This window comes from Eucyclogobius newberryi, unplaced genomic scaffold (assembly GCF_026437365.1).
Source record: "Eucyclogobius newberryi isolate DKJ021-1_F unplaced genomic scaffold, fEucNew1.0.hap1 SCAF_15, whole genome shotgun sequence".
NCBI lineage: Eukaryota > Metazoa > Chordata > Actinopteri > Gobiiformes > Gobiidae > Eucyclogobius > Eucyclogobius newberryi.
The window spans coordinates 32,075,538-32,091,494 of record NW_027315779.1 but is presented as its reverse complement, the minus strand read 5'-3'; the positions used below and the strand labels follow the sequence as shown (position 1 = coordinate 32,091,494).

The window sequence follows — 15,957 nt, the reverse complement described above, 5'->3', positions numbered from 1 at the left end:
AAACGTTTCTGATTCGGAAATGATCGATGGCAAAATCAATTCAATTAACCCGACGGCATCGGACGTTTTACAAGTGGCATCCTTTAACATCAACGCCAGATTGACCCCAATTAATAGATACAAAATGTTAACAAAAATGAGAAAGATAAGACATTATATATTTACCATAGAGCAATTGAACGACATTGAACAACAAAAACTAACCAAATGTTGTTATGTAAAGCCGTGCTACTCGTCATACAGGGGCGAACCAGGAGGAGCTGCACTAGTGAAACGCTTTTCAACAGTTTAGAATGTACAGAAAACCTTGGATGTGCCAGCATCAGCACTGCACTCACGTTTAATGTGTTTCTGATGTAACTTTTCTTGTCCATGTCCCAGTGTTGTACATATCTGTCTTTTTTGTGTGTGAAAAGGGACAAATGACATTGAAAGAGATCCAGGTTTAATAACACTTAACACACAAAGTAAACACATGGCACATTGTTACTGATAAACATTTTATTTATTTGAATGAACATAAATAAGACAAGTCAATTCACAGTCCAACATGCGTCGTCTCCTTATCCCATCGAAATATCCATCTGAATGTGTCAAATATCCAAAACATCTGAACAAAGTGTCGTCCTCACAATGCAAACTTCATGATCATGCATACTATGTAGGTTTATTTACAACAATTACACTTAAAATGTATATAAAAACAAGTATGTTTAGCTGATATTGCACTATATTATGAAAAAATGCAATGGGCAGCAGTAAACCAACTCAGAATCTATTCCAAACCTCTGCCATGTGCTGTACCGTCAAGTTAAAAGTGCTTATTTTGAAATGAAATGTGTCAAAAATATAAGATGATTGCTTTATGCAGATGGCATATGGCTCTATGAAAGATTCTTAGATTAAGATGTTTTTATGTGGCATTTGTTTCAGTGAAAGTTCAGGGTTAGTGTTCGGGTAAGTGTAGGGCTGGGATCCTTCAGAAGAATGGCGGGTGTTCAGGTGCAGTCACCTGTCAGACGACAGGCCCATGTCCTCAGACAGGAGCTGCTCACCTGCAACACAACCAAACGCTCACAAATACAGATTCCCCAAACGTTATTTAACCTATAACCAGTACCACGAGCTGGTGCTGCGCCCAGTCTCGTACTGCACTGAAATACTCACCAGCTCTCAAATACTCTCTAATGCGCGGGTCGAGTCACGCTCGGGTCGAGTCACGCTCGGGTCGAGTCACGCTCGGGTCGAGTCACGCTCGGGTCGAGTCACGCTCGGGTCCAGTCACGCTCGGGTCCAGTCACGCTCGGGTCCAGTCACGCTCGGGTCCAGTCACGCTCGGGTCCAGTCACGCTCGGGTGGAGTCACGCTCGGGTCGGGTCACGCTCGGGTCGGGTCACGCTCGGATCAAGTCACGCTCGGGTCAAGTCGATCAAGTCAGGCACATCACATGCACACATATTAGGAGTGCAAAAAATAGGGCCGATAATTAAGACATAAATAAATAAGGGCAATAAAGACACACTCAAAAGCAGAGACATTGTTTTTACAATATTATTCAACGCACGTGCACCTTCATGTGATGTTGATTAGGGGCCCAACCAAATAAAAATAATACTGAGATCGTAACCCATATATTGAGAGAAGAATGTGACTTGTGACTTAAAAGAATTGTCCCCCTCTAACAGTTTGGTGGTTAAGTGGTTAGTCTATGCAGCTAAGAGACACAAAGGACTGAGAAGTGGACTGGTACCTGTAGGGGGCGTGTGGGGGCCCTCGTCCTCTGTGCCGCTGTCACTGCTCACAGCTGAGGCCTGCTCTGAAACAGAGACAAACCTGTGACCATCCTGAGTGAAGCATTACAGCCAGTACAGCCAACAGTTAGTGAGCAGAAAGTAGAGAATATACCTGTGTTGAGCTGAGGCTGTGTGCAGGGCTGAAGGGCCCCAAACCCCGGCTCCACGGCCCCCCTGAGTCACACACACCAAACACAAGGCCATCCTTTAGTCACAGCCCAAACAATGGCATTTCAATACATGATTTGAAAGCACAAATATTCTGCAGGATCAACTTTAATGAGCGTTATGTTACAACAATGTATCCTCATCATTAGTTGTACTTGAATGGATTCTTGTATGTTTGAGTAATCCTGTATCGCTCGGCACCTGCGGCTCCAGTGCTCAGAAAAATCCTGTTTTCACCTCGTGCCTATCCCCGCCCAAGTCCAACCCACTTGGTTATGATTATTTGAAAAATGAAGACTTTGGGCCGTATTTTGCCCCCGGACTTGGTGTTAACGGCAGCCTTTTCCAGGGGCCAGTTCCAAGGGCCAGTTCCAGGTCGCTCTTTTGCTTCCTTCACGACGTTAACGTTGGAGTAAAGAGGCCGGGCGTGGCCGCTGAAGGGGGAGGGGGGTGGTGCCAGTCCATATATGGTGATAGTGTTTGCTGTCGTGCCTCATTACAGGAAATGAAAGGAGGGAGGAATGACATGTTTTAATTTTCCGTTTTTCCAAATTTCATTATTCCTAATAATAAAATTTAGGGGATAGATGATATTTATTATTTTCACTGTACATGAAGTTGATGGAGAACAGTGATTTTTATGAACTAAAGCATAAATTGAATTTGCCCCGTCTTAGTAAAAGTGTAAAATGTGGAAGAAATTCAATAATACTAAATTAAAACAAAAAAATCCAATATATTAAAAAGCCAACATTATCTATATGTGAAGTGACTGGGCAAATTCAACATAATAATGTCTGAAAAAAAAAATTTGTTTGGTATTCTGTTTTTATTATTTAGTAGGATGATGGTAACTGCAGCCGAACATTTGTAAATGTGCAACAGTTAAAGCATTTCACTCTGAGCGAATGATGTTTGTACCAACAAGGACCTCAGTAGAACCTTCATATGAGCTCAAAGACTGTGGCTCCTGATACGTGGGCTGCGCCTGGTAAGTGACATTGGGCCTTGCAGGCTCTGAATTCCTCCACTTTACAACTGTCACTACATTGCTTGGTTTTTGTGGGATCTTGTCCTTTGGGTGTTTAAAACAAACAGGGACTTTGTGTTGTCTAAAAATCCTTCCCCAGTTTTTCCGACAGTCATAAGGGACCATTTCTTCTTGGTTCCGTTTCCCTTTTCTCCTGCTTTTTGGTTCTCTTACAGGTTAGTTAAGTTAATAGACCTCACTATTACTAAGCTATTTTAAATAAATATTGCAGTTCACAATGAGCAAATTGTAAAATGATGATCTGCATTATGGTTCAATATAGAGTACCTGAAAAAAGCATTAAATATGCAACCATACACTTTTTTGTGACTTTATCCAATGTTTTTGTTTGATTTACTTTTAGAAGAAGTAATATGCTTGATAACCGGGGCCTGGTGCACAGACCTCTCGGCTTCTTGGCTTGATGTTGCAGTGTGTGGAGAGCTCACCCTGTGTTCATGAAGCTCGTTCCAGAGAAGGGCAGGCTGGAGCTGGGGGCCAGTGCAGACGAGAGGCTCTCGGCAGGGGCCTCAGCCTTGAGAACTCCTGCCACAGAAACACAGAAGGAGGCTTCAGACAAGAACGCAGCCAGAATGCAACGAACGACCTACGACCAGCACGCCACCGGCACGTGACCTACGACCAGCACGCCACCGGCACGTGACCTACGACCAGCACGCCACCGGCACGTGACCTACGACCGGTACCAGCACGCCACCGGCACGTGACCTACGACCAGCACGCCACCGGCACGTGACCTACGACCAGTTCGCTACCGGCACGTGACCGGCGACCAGCGCACCTGTCGTGTCTGCGCACCTGTCATGAGCAGTGTGTCTGAGGGCAGGAGCTCCGGGTTTCTGCTGGTCCTGCTGGAGTCCAGGTCTGCGGACAGGGACTTCCTGGCTGTGGAGACACACACTCTTCATGCGGTTTCTTTCTGGAGCCGGTGCTGTTACTGTGGTGGTCTTTGGTCTGTACCTGACAAGCCGGCTCTGCCTCTGCCTCTCCTGAGCGCCAGCTCCTCAGACTTGGGCCCCGCTGCTCGCTCAGAGTCAGGAGGCTGTGAGGGCAGCTCCTCTGCACACTGGGCCCCCGAAGGCCCCGCTCGGGTGTCTCCAGACTCCCGCACATCCAGCATGTGATACTTAGTGTCACACATCTTATTCCGGACCTCTGCCATCTGCGCCTTGAGCCGCAGCAGCACAGCGGAGTCTGGAGTTGAGCGCCGCACCACCTGAGGGCGCCGCTCACGCTCTTTCCTCAGGTGAGCTGCAAGAGACAGAGTAAACAGAGGGGCGGAGTCAGGGGAAATAGAGGGACAAGGTCAGCGATAACGGAGGGGCGGGGTCAGTGGAAAATGGAGGGGCGGGGTCAGTGGAAAATGGAGGGGCAAGGTCAGTGGAAAAACAGAGGGGCGGGGTCAGTGGAAACAGAGGGGCGGGGTCAGTGGAAACAGAGGGGCGGGGCCTGACCTTGACTGAGCAGGGAGAGCGGGGGCCGGGGCTGCAGGCCCCACACAGACTCCACACTGCTGTGATCCTTCAGCTCCAGCAGCTGCAGCAGAATTACAGGGTCCATCTCCAGCAGAGAACTGCCTGAGCCCACCACCGAACTGCTGAAGCCCCGAGAGAGCGCACTGGAGCTGGACAGGCGCCCGCCGCAGCTAGCTCCTCCTGTAACACAGGAAACACACCAGTTATACAAGCTACATAAACCCTTATGTTGTTTTAATGTGTTGATGAGTTAATTCATCTGTTTAACATTCTTCACTCAGTTGTTCCTTTTAATGCTTGGATCCTAAAGACTATGTCTGAGCTATGGTTAAATGACCACACACGTGCTGAGAGGAGCTGGAAGAAGGACAGGCTTCATGTTTCATCATATGATATCCACAAAACATGATATTTCAATACCTTAAACTGCCTAGTGAAACCTCTTGAGTCTATTGGAACTGTATTGTCAAAGTCAAAAATGTCTCACATTTTTGGAGAATAAAATATCTTAAATTAAGGACTCCGCCTTCTGTAAGGCATGATTGTACTGTATCTGTGTGAGAAATAATGACACACTGGAAGGAAATAAATCGGAAAATATTGCAGAAGCTTATTGAAACAATGCCACAGTGGATGTGTGCGCTAATCAAAGCTAAAGGCGGTCCTATCAAATACTAGAGCATGTTTTGTTTCTGCGGTATCTTTTTTTTGGGACAGACTGTATGTGGATTAGTGAAATGTCAAATGTTCTTTATCGGCTTAAACTTGTTTACATTCCATCCAAACTCCTAAAATGTGCCTTTGATGTTATTGGTCCTTATTTAAAGAAAATTAGGAGCAGTTCTTTGAACAAAAGCTGTGTCCCAAGTGCTTTTAAACATGCTATTGTAGTCTATAGTATAAGTCTCTGCTTAAAAAGTCCAACTTGGATTCTGAGGTTCGGTCTAACTATAAGATAAGCCGATCTCTAAGCTGCACTTTCTCTCTGAAATGTGAAAGAAATTGGTCCAAATTCAAACCCATTTGGAGGAAAATTGTGTCTTGGAAAAAAATTCAGTCTGGCTTTAAAATGCGTCACAGTACTGAAACTGCCCTTTAAACATTTTAACCATCTTATTCCAACTGTTGACTCTGGCTCCTTTGATTACTTTTGGATTTTACTGCAGCATTTGATATTGTGGATCACCAAACTTGGATTTCCCGTCTTGGAACTATTTTGGCATCCAAGGTGTGGCCCTAAAATTACTCAGGGTCATCTCGAAGAACAACTCAAAGTTGTTCTCTGTTCAATTAGGCCCCCATAGTTCAGACTTGGCCCAACTTAGTTGTGGAGTTCCACAGGGTTTCATTTTTGGCCCTTTATTATTTTCTTTGTGGATGCTGCCCCTGGAGTACATTTTAAAAGACATTTCTTTTCATTGTTTTGACCTGAAACCAAGCAAAAAACCCTGTTAAGCTGTCTTCAGGATGTAAGGTACTTTTTAAATCATATAACATGGAACAAAAAACTTGAAACAAAACACAACCAGAGAGAAAAGAAGAAATGAAAACAAAAGAAAAAGCTCACAGATTTCCTCTTCAGAAACAACTCATTTGATGTTTTTCAGTCAGGTTTTAGACCTCATCACCGCACTGAGACTCCTGTTGTCAAGGTGACAAATGACATCCGCCTGAACACTGACACGGGCAAAGCGTCAGCCTGACTGGGTGGGCATCACTGGCACTGCCCTAAATTGGCTAAAGTCTCATCTGTTCAACCTCTACATGCTGCCGTTAGGCCAGCTGATACGCAGCAAAAATGTGTCCTATCACAATGATGCAGACGAGTCAGATCTATGTTTCACTGTCGCAGGTGAATATGGACCAGTGGATTCACTCTGTCACTGCATCCAACAGATCAGTGTGTGGAGAACAACTTTCTCCAGCTGAACTCGGACAAGACTGAAATCATCATCTTTGGCCACAGAAATAAAGAGAAAGTGTTAGCGTCACCTCCAGAGTCTCGCTCTAAACCCTAAAAACCAAGTTATAAATCTGGGGGTAATAATGGACTCAGACTTGAACTTCAACAGCAACATCAATTACATCAGCAGATTTTTACCATCTCAAAACATTGCGAAAATAAAAAATATAGTGTCCAAACCAGATTTGGAGAGACTTATCCATGCGTTTGTCTCCAGTAGATTAGACTGTAATGGCCGCTCACTGGTCTCTCCAAACGAGCTGTAAAACAGCTGCAGTACATCCAGAACGCTGCTGCTCGGGTCCTGACCAGAACCAGGAAGTATGATCACATTAGTCCTGTTCTCAGGTCTCTGCACTGGCTCCCTGTGGCTCAGAGAATAGACTTTAAAGCAGCTCTGCTTGTGTACAAGTCTCTCCATGGCCTAGCGCCAAAGTACATCTCGGACATGTTGGTGCCATATGAAACATCTCGGACTCTGAGGACCTCAGGGACCGGCCTCCTGCTGGTGCCAGAGTCAGGACTAAACATGGACCGGCCTCCTGCTGGTGCCAGAGTCAGGACTAAACATGGACCGGCCTCCTGCTGGTGCCAGAGTCAGGACTAAACATGGACCGGCCTCCTGCTGGTGCCAGAGTCAGGACTAAACATGGACCGGCCTCTTGCTGGTGCCAGAGTCAGAACTAAACATGGACCGGCCTCCTGCTGGTGCCAGAGTCAGGACTAAACATGGACCGGCCTCCTGCTGGTGCCAGAGTCAGGACTAAACATGGACCGGCCTCCTGCTGGTGCCAGAGTCAGGACTAAACATGGGGAATCGGTCTTTCAGTTTTATAAAATCTGGAACAGTCTTTCAGAAGATGTGAGACAGGTTCTACTCTGACAATATTCAATCGACTTTTCAGAGCTTTTAAACTTCTTATAGTGCTATTGGTGCCTCATATACCTGCCCAAAGTGGTTTTATGATTGATTCCTGCAGTCTTCAGCTAGAGAAAAGTCTCTCTCCTTCTCCTCGGATGAGCAGACAAACGGGGGTCTACCCTATGTATACGCAGCACGCCGTTTCAGTCCATCCTCCAGGAAGCATTCTGTACCTGTAACACGATCCCGAGAGGAACTGTGGCTAATTAGACACAGTTAGCTTCCAACGCTGCCGCTGACATGTGCCACTGTGTCATGCGCTGTGTAGCGGCGTACGCCTCGGCCTCTGTTTACACCACCACCATCTCCACGTAAGGCTACGTCATGGGGTGGGTGGGGAACGCACGCTTACGCTGAGACTACGTCACGGGTTGGGCGGGGGAGGCTGATCGCTCTTTGCGAGGGTGGAGGCGAATCTCAAACTAAGCCGTCTGCATTTCCAGGTTTGTGAGCGGGTCCAAGATATGGGTGCTGTTTTATAACTATTATGTTATGGGTGTTGCACAACACTTATTATCATCAAATATACCCTTAGGGTAGGGAGAAATAGCATGATATAGGATCTTTAAGCTTTAATCTACTGCAACTTCACAGAGTCTTCCACTGTCTGCAGACGTCCAGGAGTATCTTCTGTTGCAGTTTTATTTTCTAAAAAACACTTAAACTGGATCAAGTGTGTAAGCGAAAGTAAAGCAGAGTATGCACTAATGGAGAATGGAGAAGGTCCAATAGTCTCCCCTGAGGACATGCACAACCAAATTCACACAATAGGACGAAAGGTTCCGCAATGTTACCTGTTGCTCCCATCAGGTCCTCAGGAAGTTCTCCTTCTTCAGTCTCCAGGTTTCCCACAAAGTCAATGTCAATCTCTCCAGACCTGGGCAGAGGATGTGTCATTAGTCTACCTGTCCCCAAGCATGAGTGAGACATGGAGCGCGAGTGAGACATGGAGCGCGAGTGAGACATGGAGCGCGAGTGAGACATGGAGCGCGAGTGAGACATGGAGCGCGAGTGAGACATGGAGCGCGAGTGAGACATGGAGCGCGAGTGAGACATGGAGCGCGAGTGAGACATGGAGCGCGAGTGAGACATGGAGCGCGAGTGAGACATGGAGCGCGAGTGAGACATGGAGCGCGAGTGAGACATGGGGCGCGAGTGAGACATCGAGCGCGAGTGAGACATCGAGCGCGAGTGAGACATCGAGCGCGAGTGAGACATCGAGCACGAGTGAGACGTCGAGCGCGAGTGAGACGTCGAGCGCGAGTGAGACATCAACATCGAGCGCAAGTGAGACATCAACATCGAGCGCGAGTGAGACATCGAGCACGAGTGAGACATCGAGCACGAGTGAGACATCGACATCGAGCGCGAGTGAGACATCGACATCGAGCGCGAGTGAGACATCGACATCGAGCGCGAGTGAGACATCAACATCGAGCGCGAGTGAGACATCGAGCACGAGTGAGACAGAGCACGAGTGAGACGTCGAGCGCGAGTGAGACATCGAGCGCAAGTGAGACATCAACATCGAGCGCGAGTGAGACATCGACATCGAGCGCGAGTGAGACATCGACATCGAGCGCGAGTGAGACATCAACATCGAGCGCGAGTGAGACATCGAGCACGAGTGAGACATCGAGCGCAAGTGAGACATCAACATCGAGCGCAAGTGAGACATCAACATCGAGCGCGAGTGAGACATCGAGCGCGAGTGAGACAGAGCACGAGTGAGACGTCGAGCGCGAGTGAGACATCGAGCGCAAGTGAGACATCAACATCGAGCGCGAGTGAGACATCAACATCGAGCGCGAGTGAGACATCGAGCGCGAGTGAGACATCGAGCGCGAGTGAGACATCGAGCACGAGTGAGACATCGACATCGAGCGCGAGTGAGACATCAAGCAATAGTGAGACATCGAGCGCGAGTGAGACATCGACATCGAGAGCGAGTGAGACATCGACATCGAGCGCGAGTGAGACGACGAGCGCGAGTGAGACATCAAGCGCGAGTGAGACATCAAGCGCGAGTGAGACATCGACATCGAGCGCGAGTGAGACATCGACATCGAGCGCGAGTGAGACATCGACATCGAGCGCGAGTGAGACATCGACATCGAGCGCGAGTGAGACATCGAGCGCGAGTGAGACATCGACATCGAGCGCGAGTGAGACATCGAGCGCGAGTGAGACATCGAGCGCGAGTGAGACATCGAGCGCGAGTGAGACATCGAGCGCAAGTGAGACATCAACATCGAGCGCGAGTGAGACATCAACATCGAGCGCGAGTGAGACATCGAGCGCGAGTGAGACATCGAGCGCGAGTGAGACATCGAGCGCGAGTGAGACATCGAGCGCGAGTGAGACAGAGCACGAGTGAGACGTCGAGCGCGAGTGAGACATCGAGCGCAAGTGAGACATCAACATCGAGCGCGAGTGAGACATCAACATCGAGCGCGAGTGAGACATCAACATCGAGCGCGAGTGAGACATCGAGCGCGAGTGAGACATCGAGCACGAGTGAGACATCGAGCACGAGTGAGACATCGACATCGAGCGCGAGTGAGACATCAAGCAATAGTGAGACATCGAGCGCGAGTGAGACATCGACATCGAGAGCGAGTGAGACATCAACATCGAGCGCGAGTGAGACATCGAGCGCGAGTGAGACATCAAGCGCGAGTGAGACATCAAGCGCGAGTGAGACATCGACATCGAGCGCGAGTGAGACATCGACATCGAGCGCGAGTGAGACATCGACATCGAGCGCGACAACACCGAATGGATGTTCAGGACTTTCTAAACGTGTGACAGAGACATGTCTGCACTCACATGGTCTCCTCGTCAATGTCGTTCTCCTCCGTGTTGCTGGTGGCCGTGGAGCTCCCCGAGGTGCTGCTGCCGTCCAGAGGGTTGACCTCCTCCTCGGTTAAACAGTCCACCTCCAGGTCCCCGTCCGACAGCTCCTGAGCACCACAGACACAGAGTCAGAAGTTGGACAGAGGAGCTCAGGGGAGGCATGTCTCAGCAGCAGAAATGAGGCTCACGTTGGAATCGTCCTGCAGAGGCCTGGGCGTGTCCCCGCCGCTCTTAGCCTTCAACGCAGACTTGTCTTCGGAGCTCTTCACTGAGGCCAACTCCCGCTCCGACGCCGGAGTGTCCGAACACAAGCGTAGGTCAGGCGGCGAGGAGCTGCGAGACGTCTGGCAGCGGAACAGCTCGATGGCGAGTCTCTGGAACACACATTCCCCCTGATCAGTGGCTGATACTTGCAAAAAGCCTCGGACAGACGGGACAGGACACAGACAGTACCTCCTTCAGGTTATTAATCTGCTGGATGTACCCGCTCTGTGCAGACTCCAGCTGGCTGATGTACCAGTACTGGTCCCGGCACTTCTGGAAGAAGGTGGGCGAGCGCACTTGGTACCTGTGACACAATAAGCAAATGGGCAAAGAACATGTTTAAACCAGTCTGAGGACTAACTACCCTCTAGGATCTACATGGCTCACTCTTAAATTTAAAGTAAGCCAGTCCGTTCAGACGTGAATGTTCTCCAAGCTCTAAACGGGCTGTGGCAGCTGTGCCACGCCCTCCGCTCTACATCTCCTGTAAGTCCTGCTCTTAGAAAAATGGCAGTGCGAGTCACTTGTCTGGTGTCCGACTAGAGAAAGTTCAGAACACATCAAACAGGAAAGGGAATGTGAAATTCATCCAGATTAACTACATTTATTAAGTTAATTTATTTATTTCATTTTCAACTCAATACTTTTAATCTATAGATTGCTGCTTTGAGAGTTGGACTCAATAGACTAGGCATGTCCAAACTACGGCCCTGGGGTAGTACTTTTTGTTGTAAAATGTGAAAAATTCAAGTATTTTGATACTATATAAACCTAGTATTAATGTTTCAAGTCTTGATAAAGGTGGAAGGTCATTGAAATAATGTCAAATGCAAAATTTCGAATGCCATTTGACACAATTTGTCTGGTTTTTGTCACGCTCTGCTCCGTATGAGTTTCAAAATGCGGCCCTCGTTTGGACACCCCTGCAATAGACTGTTAACCAAGTTATCTTCACTTTACTTTAGAGTAGTTATTTGGTCTTAAATAAGGACTTTCAATTCAAAATCTTGTGGTCTCTGTGCACGCTCTTCTTGACCTTTTTGGCCGAGCGGACTCAAGCCTCCTTTCGGAGGAGTGTGTGTGTGTGTGTGTGTGTGTGTGTATGTATGTGTGTGTGTGTGTGTGTGTATGTGGTGTGTGTGTGTGTGTGTGTATGTAGTGGACCCACCGTAGCACCAGAGTGTCCGTCTGCATGTTGAGGTAGCCCTCACTGGCCAGCAGGTCCAGTCTGAAGAAGCGGTTATACCCCCAGCACTCCCCCACTTCAAAGTCTGAGGCGAACTCTCGGATGATGTTTTTAGTGGGATCACTGGAGGACTGGTGCACCATCTCCACACGGTACTCATACCTGAAGAGCAGAGACACTGTAGGCCCACAGTGCAGCACCAGCATCTACCTTGTCTAACTGAATTCAAGTACACTGAATTCAAGTACACTGAATTCAAGTACACTGAATTCAAGTACACTGAATTCAAGTACACTGAATTCAAGTACACTGAATTCAAGTACAATGAATTCAAGTACACTGAATTCAAGTACAATGAATTCAAGTACAATGAATTCAAGTACAATGAATTCAAGTACAGTGATCCCTCGCTATATCGCGGTTCACTTTTCGCGGTCTCGCTGCTTCGCGGATTTGCATCATGCATTGTGTTCTGCATTCTGATTGGCTAAACAGTCTCTCCGCGTCTTCTCTACCTGTGTCAATAACGTTATGGATTAATATGTACACGTACGTAAAACCGCTTGCCAAATTGAAGTTTGCGAGGCCGGTGAGAGTGCGCGTGTGAGCTTCAATGTTTTATGGAGTATTTCATTGTATAATAACTGTAAAAAAATAAAGGTTTCTACTTTGCGGATTTTGCCTATCAACGAGGGTTCACTGTACACTGATTTCAAGTACACTGATTTCAAGTACACTGATTTCAAGTACACTGATTGATTTACAAATGATATATATATTATGTATAAAGAACTGATGAGATCTGTGGAGAGGTGAGCCTGCTCACAGTATGAATGTGTTTGTTTTAAATCAATAAAATCACCTGAAATTGAATAAATGCGACATGGACAATGTAAAAGCTGTACCGCTATATATCTAAAGCAATAACATGGGGCCTCACAGGGGCCAGAGCGCAGACAGCAGAAACGTACTTGGAGGTTTCCGGGAGTCCAGCAGACAGCTCGAGGAACACAGACAGGTAGTTCCCTCGCACTACGCCGTTCCCGTCCTGTCAAAGCAACACCATCAGTCCACAACAGACAAACACAGCACATATGAACAAGCTGAAATGGAAATGCAGTTTAATTCTTTTCCATTGGGATTTGTATTTTACTTATATAAATTCACATACACAACTGGGGTTCAGTGGCTTTCACATGATAGAAATGTATTTGTTTGCGATATAACTCCTTTACTACAACTATTTTTGAAGGTGTTCACGGGACTGTGTGGCATGAACAATATAGAGAGTGTAAAATGAGATGTGCAATATTGTCGTATCAGCATTAGAAACTCACAGGATAGACTTTGAGCCTCCAGCACAGTCCGGAGATCTGCAGGGGCGGGCTGTAGACCGGGTCGGCCCGCTGCCTCAGAGTGCTGCACGCACACACATATGCACGGGTCACACACGGGTCACACACGGGTCCGCACACGGGTCCGCACACGGGTCCGCACAACATGGGTCCGCACACGGGGTCGGACACGGGGTCGCACACAAGTCACACGCAGGTTGCAAACGCAAGTTGCCAACGCAGGCCATACACGCAGGTCATATACAGGTCACACACACGGTTCGCACACACGGGTCACTCACACACACACACACACACACGGGTCACACACACACACGGGTCACACACACACACGGGTCACACACACACACGGGTCACGCATCACATGTCAGCCCCCGAACGGGAACAAACGGTAGAAAATTAATAAATGAATACTGAACACGGCCGATATCGATCACATTGACTTTGTGTCAACCTTTTTAGTCACTCAGTCACTCACTCAGTCACTCACCTGAAGTTGACCAGGACAAAGGTGCTGGAGTCATACGCAGGGACCAACTCACTGAAAACAACACACACATCTCACGTTACAACCCTCCATTCAATATGTGACAGAGAGAACAGCAGAGGGACAGAGAGAACAGCAGAGGGACACAGGGGACAGCAGAGGGACACAGACCTGGTGAAGTCGGGGGGCACAGGCGTGGTCACAAACGACTGCATGGGCTTTCTGTGCACCTGCTGGAACATGAGCAGGATCTCGGGGCTCTTGGAGATCAGCTCGCTCTTGCTGCACGAGTGGAGCTGCCACACATTTATATTAGAAGTTACTTTGGCACCGGCTTTCTTCACGTGGACACAAACCGTTGAGACATGGATTCTCTCAACAGACCAAGTTCACACATGGCATCCCCTCCAGGGCCAGGACTTCCAAAAATCTGTGCGCTCATTCTGGTTATGCGGTTGACAAAAATGGAAGGTCTTGACTATGTTTGATGCACATGCACGCGCTGGTTTAAAGGCCCCCGAGGGCCTGTGCTATGGAGCTGGATTAGAGTGAGGTAACTTCAGGATTAGCCCTGGTTTAGCAGTACTATAAAGCTGGAGAACGTCCTATCGGGGAAGATCTCTATGGCAACAGTCAGGCCCTAAATGCATTAACTGGTCTGGAGCAGGTTGCGAGTTTGACCAATCAGAGATGAGGATTCAGCTGAGCGAGTGGATGGTGAGAGAGGAGTATGGACGAATAAGGAAATGCATAAGCAACAGCGTGTTCTTTATATTGAAGGGAATACCAACTACATTAACTTTAGATTGTATTCATTTTAGTCACTCCAAGTTGTGCTGAAACTGGCCTCACACAGACCACATTCCTAGATAAGGAGAAAGCTGCAGACGAGCCCAAGGACATCTCTGTGCAATAGAACGGCGAATGGAAGAATACTGAGAGAAGGCGTCAACCTTCATATCACGCCCATATGAAAATGTATCCATTGTTTGAGCGCACAGGGCCAGGGCGCGTCCGGACTATGCCCGTGTAAGACGCCGTACATTCGACAGGGACATTTTAGGTAAGCGCTCTGTTTATATGTATTAGTATTGTACATGGCAGTGATTAAACATTTCATTCATTCTAACTCTTTTGGATTCTTCTCCCTTCTTTCATAAACGAGCAAGGCAACAATATCAATGCGCACGGATTTAAAAAGAGGACACATATTTAAACAGGCTACACTTGATTCCTAGATATATTCCCATAATCGTTACTCATACTGTAATACATTCAATACGTTATGTACAGAATGAAACAATGAGTGCAGGCGTTGCTGATTGGCTCAGACATCTGCATAACATCTGCCCACAGCAGATGTTATGTCTTATCTACACGACTTGTGCCCTCATATGTGGGCGAGTCTATTCAGGTCAGAGAAACTAATCAAGGATAAGTTCAGCCAGCGATGTGATGAAGGCCTCAGACGGGCCTGGGCAGTGGGCGGTGCGGGGCCCTCCACAGAGCTCTGGTGCGGGGCCCTCCACAGAGCTCTGGTGCGGGGCCCTCCACAGAGCTCTGGTGCGGGGCCCTACACAGAGCTCTGGTGCGGGGCCTCTGGTGCGGGGCCCTACACAGAGCTCTGGTGCGGGGCCCTCCACAGAGCTCTGGTGCGGGGCCCTCCACAGAGCTCTGGTGCGGGGCCCTCCACAGAGCTCTGGTGCGGGGCCCGCCACAGAGCTCTGGTGCGGGGCCCGCCACAGAGCTCTGGTGCGGGGCCCTCCACAGAGCTCTGGTGCGGGGCCCTCCACAGAGCTCTGGTGCGGGGCCCGCCACAGAGCTCTGGTGCGGGGCCCGCCACAGAGCTCTGGTGCTGCTCACCTGGTGCTCCACCTCCTGCAGCAGGGACTCCAGCAGCTCCGTCTCCTGGGTCAGAGACGTCTTCTGGCCTGGGCACAGAGAACGGGCCTTTAGTGGACAGGTCACGTTATAGCTTTGTGTCAAGCTCAACATTTTGGATCTTTGGCATGAAAATTGCCCCAAAGTGTATACTTTGATTCAAACAAGAAGAAGCTAATCCTCAGGTGTGAGCATGTGACGGAGCCTGACCCATGAGTGTGATGAGCTTGTTCTTGAGCTGGTTGTCCAGACGAGCGATCATCATCTCCACAGCGTTGCGTATCTCCCGGACCCTCTCGTCCTTGGCCCCCCTCACCGCCTCCACGTTCCTCTCCTGAGCACAAGAGGGAGAGGCCTCAGCGTGGTCACATTCTCACGCTCCAAACCCAGGGACAGTCACACAACCTTCTGATCCAAGTGGCCTCCATGGATCAGAAAAAGGTCCCATACCACTTTTTTACAAGATAAACTCAAATAGACTGAATGGGCACACACTGGAACATGGTGACGAAGTCTTATCTAAGCCTCTACTCGGTTCCTCGGCCCACAAGGAAGA

General features: G+C 48.5%; 1 protein-coding gene across 1 annotated transcript in view; it reads right to left on the bottom strand.

The window, feature by feature from the left end:
• Nucleotides 1-550: 550 nt before the first annotated feature.
• The window catches only part of trim37 (tripartite motif containing 37), a 28,433-nt gene continuing 13,026 nt past the window's right edge, over nt 551-15,957 (bottom strand). The window contains exons 8-25 of the mRNA XM_072446989.1: nt 15,612-15,735; nt 15,384-15,451; nt 13,692-13,816; nt 13,524-13,574; nt 13,016-13,097; nt 12,650-12,726; nt 11,661-11,840; nt 10,682-10,796; nt 10,417-10,602; nt 10,202-10,335; nt 8,167-8,249; nt 4,467-4,667; nt 3,973-4,263; nt 3,811-3,897; nt 3,441-3,537; nt 1,906-1,967; nt 1,751-1,816; nt 551-1,055 (exon numbers count right to left, since the gene is read on the bottom strand). Of these exons, the coding sequence (XP_072303090.1) occupies nt 1,009-1,055; nt 1,751-1,816; nt 1,906-1,967; nt 3,441-3,537; nt 3,811-3,897; nt 3,973-4,263; nt 4,467-4,667; nt 8,167-8,249; nt 10,202-10,335; nt 10,417-10,602; nt 10,682-10,796; nt 11,661-11,840; nt 12,650-12,726; nt 13,016-13,097; nt 13,524-13,574; nt 13,692-13,816; nt 15,384-15,451; nt 15,612-15,735 (2,076 nt within the window). The 3' untranslated portion in view covers nt 551-1,008. The remainder of the gene's footprint in view (nt 1,056-1,750; nt 1,817-1,905; nt 1,968-3,440; nt 3,538-3,810; nt 3,898-3,972; nt 4,264-4,466; nt 4,668-8,166; nt 8,250-10,201; nt 10,336-10,416; nt 10,603-10,681; nt 10,797-11,660; nt 11,841-12,649; nt 12,727-13,015; nt 13,098-13,523; nt 13,575-13,691; nt 13,817-15,383; nt 15,452-15,611; nt 15,736-15,957) is intronic.